At 65.9% G+C, this 3,852-nt stretch overlaps 1 protein-coding gene across 1 annotated transcript; it reads right to left on the bottom strand.

The window, feature by feature from the left end:
- Positions 1-83: 83 nt before the first annotated feature.
- Positions 84-528, bottom strand: LOC129785816 (transcription factor 7-like 1-B; the record flags this gene model as incomplete). Its single annotated transcript, XM_055820428.1, has 2 exons — positions 248-528; positions 84-170 (listed from the first exon to the last, which is right to left on the bottom strand). Coding segments are annotated over exons 1-2 (285 nt in total), but the record flags the coding sequence as incomplete, so codon positions are not given.
- Positions 529-3,852: the final 3,324 nt, after the last annotated feature.

The following is a 3,852-nucleotide window of genomic DNA, read 5'->3' as shown; positions in this document are numbered from 1 at the left end:
GAAACAAAGAAGTTGCGAAGTGTCGGCCGGTCCCGGGGGACGCGCCGGGGCCGGGGGCGGGGGGGGGCCGGGGGCGGGGGGGCGCGGGGGGCGGCGGCGCGGCCGGTACCTTCTGCCAGATAGTCCCGCGGCTTCTGGAAACTTTCCCGGGGCTGGGGGGGCCGCTCCGCCTGCGGGGAGAGGGCGGTGAGCGGGGCCGGGCGGGGGTCGGCCGCCCCCGCTCCCCCCCGCCGCCCGCCGGGCTCACCTCGGGGCCGGGGCCGGCGCCGGGGCCGCCCCCCCGGTTCTCGGTCTCGCTGACCAGGGAGGACTTGAGCTCGTCCAGGTCCCCGTGGGCCGAGCCGCGCCCCGCGCCCTTGTCCTGCTCCTCGCCCTCGTCCTGGAAGGCGATGAGCTCGTCGGGGGCCCCCAGGTCGTCCCCCCCCGCCGGTTCCAGCTGCGGCATGGTGGGGGTCCGGCACCGCCGCCCCGCTCCGGCACCGCCGGGCCCCCGCCGCCGCCGCCGCCGCCGCCCGGGAGGGTCGGGAATGCGCGGGGCGGCGGGGGGGAGGAGGAGCCCGGCTGCAAACCGACACCGTGGGGCAGGGCAGGGCCCTCGCACCGCCCCGCCGCCGGCCCCGGCCCCGCCACCGGCCCCGCCGCCCGCCCCGCCACCGGTCCCGGCCCCGCCGCCCGCCCCGCCGAGCGCCCACGGGGCGGCGGCCGACAGCGTGTCCCCGCCACGGCCGGGGCTCCCGTCCCAGCCAAGGATTCCCACCCCTTCTGTGTCGTCCGTCCCCCCCCATCCCGGCCGGGGCTCCCCGTCCCAGCCAGGGCCCCCCATCTCATCTGTGTCCTCCCCATCTCAGCCAGGGATCCCCATCTCATCTGTGCCCCCCCCCCCCATCCCGTCGGGGGCTCCCCATGCCAGCCAGGGACCCCCTCCCATCTGTGTCCACAACACCCCAACCAGGGCCCCCCATCTCATCTGTGTACCCCCCATCCCAGCCAGGAGCTCCCTGGCACAGCCAGGGTCCCCCATCCCATCTGTGTTCCCCCCCATGCTGCCCAGGTCCCCCCACCCTGTCCAGAGTCCCCCCATCCCACCCAGGAAACCCCATCCCATCTGAGTCCCCCCATCCCACCCAGGGTGCCCCCTCCCATCTGGGTCCCCCCATCCCACCCAGGGTGCGCCCTCCCATCTGAGACCCCCATCCCACCCGGGGTGCCCTCTCCCATATGGGTGCCCCCATCCTGCTTAATCTGTCCCTACCCTGCTTGATCCTATTCGGGCGTCCCCATCCCATCTGTGTCCCCCCATCCCACCTGGGTGCCCCTGTCCCACCCAAGGTGCCCCCACCCTACCAGGGTTCCCCCATCCCATTTGGGTGCCTCCATGTAACAGGAGAGCCCCCATCCCGCCCATCCCATGGAGATGGCCCCATCCCACCCATGTGTCCCACCACACCTGGGTGTCCCTGACCTGCCCAGGTGTCCCCCGTCCCACCAGGGTGACCCTGTTCCCCATCAGCCGGATGCTCGGAGAGGACTCCCCACCCCACCCCACGAGCACCCCCAGGGTCCTACCACAGTGCCCCAAGCAAGCCTGGAGGACAGATTCATTGGAACACCCACCCCCTGCTCCCCTTTTTCTTCCAGGCTGGGCTCATGCCCTGTGCCGGGGACACACGGGTGGGGTGGGTGCTCATCCTGCCTGTCACCCCAGCGGCTGTGGGAGTGGTACCCAGCGGGGCTTCACCCAGCATCTCCAAGCCATATTGGCTTCATCCCATCCCATCGCCCACTGCCTGAACACGAACCCCAATCTTGGACGGAGGTACCACCTCCCCGTTTCACCAGGCACCGGGGACAGTCCCCAGATGCCCAGTCCCCGGGGGTCACAAGTCCGTCCCCCCCGCCCCCCCCCCCGCCAGGCCAGCAGCCCCTTGCTCCGCTCCACAAAGGTTCTTCAGTTGCTTTGCCTGAAATACTCCATGAAAAGGCTTTTGTAACATCTAAATAACTGGTGACCCCGGTCCCCCCCTGCCCAAGTTTCTCAAGGAACAGCGAGAGGCAGCTGCAGGGGATCGTGCCGGCTGCCCCTTCCCGGCTCCCAGTCCTCCAGATGTTTTATTACCCTGCTTTTAATTAACATTTCCATCCATGTGCTGAATGGGGAGTGCACGCCTGCCCCTCCCCAGGCAGCTCCTTGCTCCACGGGCAGATGTGGTGGGGAGAGCCCCCCTGTGCAGGGTCCAGATGTGTCTGGGGGGCTGTGCGAGCCCTGGGCTGCTAAAAAACATAAATTATCACTTAAAGTCTTCCTTTTCCTGACATCCCCCGGGCTGGGAGATAAATAACATGGCATGAGCCCACGAAGGAGTGAGGATGTGGCTGGTTCCTGGCATGGGGCACGTGAAAGTGACCATCCCACTCCTCAGGTGACCCCCAGCTTTGCAGGACCCCAAGTACACAAGCAGGACTTGCAGGGCTGCAGTTTTGGCGTCTTTCCCAATATTTTTTGTATGTCCTACAGAGCCAGGAGAGCCTCCACAATGGGTTTGAAGGTCGCCATCAGAAGGCAACTGGTGTTCTGGAGGCAAAACCTCACTGCAACTCCTTTCCCAAGATGTTCCCAAGATGCTTCTGCCCCGTTATGTGGTAATTAAGGGCATCCTAGCTGGACAGGCGGGACCGGAGGCCCATGAGATGGAGGTGACAGTGGGATAGGAGGTCCATGAGATGGAGGTGACAGTGGGCTAGGAGGTCCATGAGATGGAGGTGACAGTGGGCTAGGAGGCCCATGAGATGGAGGTGACAGTGGGATAGGAGGTCCATGAGATGGAGGTGACAGTGGGCTAGGAGGCCCATGAGATGGAGGTGACAGTGGGATAGGAGGTCCATGAGATGGAGGTGACAGTGGGATAGGAGGCCCATGAGATGGAGGTGACAGTGGGATAGGAGGTCCATGAGATGGAGGTGACAGTGGGATAGGAGGCCCATGAGATGGAGGTGACAGTGGGATAGGAGGTCCATGAGATGGAGGTGACAGTGGGCTAGGAGGCCCATGAGATGGAGGTGACAGTGGGCTAGGAGGTCCATGAGATGGAGGTGACAGTGGGATAGGAGGCCCATGAGATGGAGGTGACAGTGGGATAGGAGGTCCATGAGATGGAGGTGACAGTGGGATAGGAGGCCCATGAGATGGAGGTGACAGTGGGCTAGGAGGTCCATGAGATGGAGGTGACAGTGGGATAGGAGGCCCATGAGATGGAGGTGACAGTGGGCTAGGAGGCCCATGAGATGGAGGTGACAGTGGGATAGGAGGTCCATGAGATGGAGGTGACAGTGGGATAGGAGGCCCATGAGATGGAGGTGACAGTGGGCTAGGAGGCCCATGAGATGGAGGTGACAGTGGGATAGGAGGCCCATGAGATGGAGGTGACAGTGGGCTAGGAGGTCCATGAGATGGAGGTGACAGTGGGATAGGAGGCCCATGAGATGGAGGTGACAGTGGGCTAGGAGGCCCATGAGATGGAGGTGACAGTGGGATAGGAGGCCCATGAGATGGAGGTGACAGTGGGCTAGGAGGTCCATGAGATGGAGGAGGCGATACTGAGGTGGAGTCCTTCAAAGGTATCACACGTGACACTTGGCCACTGCGCAGCCCAAGTGAGGAGCCGCTGCTGCGCCCCAGGGCCCCATCCCCTCAGCCGGCCTTTGCCCCGGCTGCCGCACCCCGGCAGCGGGTCCTGGGGGGCACAGGGCTGGGGCCGGGGAGCAGGGACGGTGCGTTGGGACGGGAGCCCCGGGGGCAGGAGCAGCTGGGGGGGGAGGCGGGGGGGGGGGAGAGCGGCCACGGGGGAGGGGGGG

Source organism: Falco peregrinus, chromosome 17, assembly GCF_023634155.1.
Source record: "Falco peregrinus isolate bFalPer1 chromosome 17, bFalPer1.pri, whole genome shotgun sequence".
In the NCBI taxonomy this organism is placed as follows: Eukaryota; Metazoa; Chordata; class Aves; order Falconiformes; family Falconidae; genus Falco; species Falco peregrinus.
Note: the sequence above shows the minus strand (reverse complement) of the source record. Positions and strands in the feature narration are given on the sequence as shown.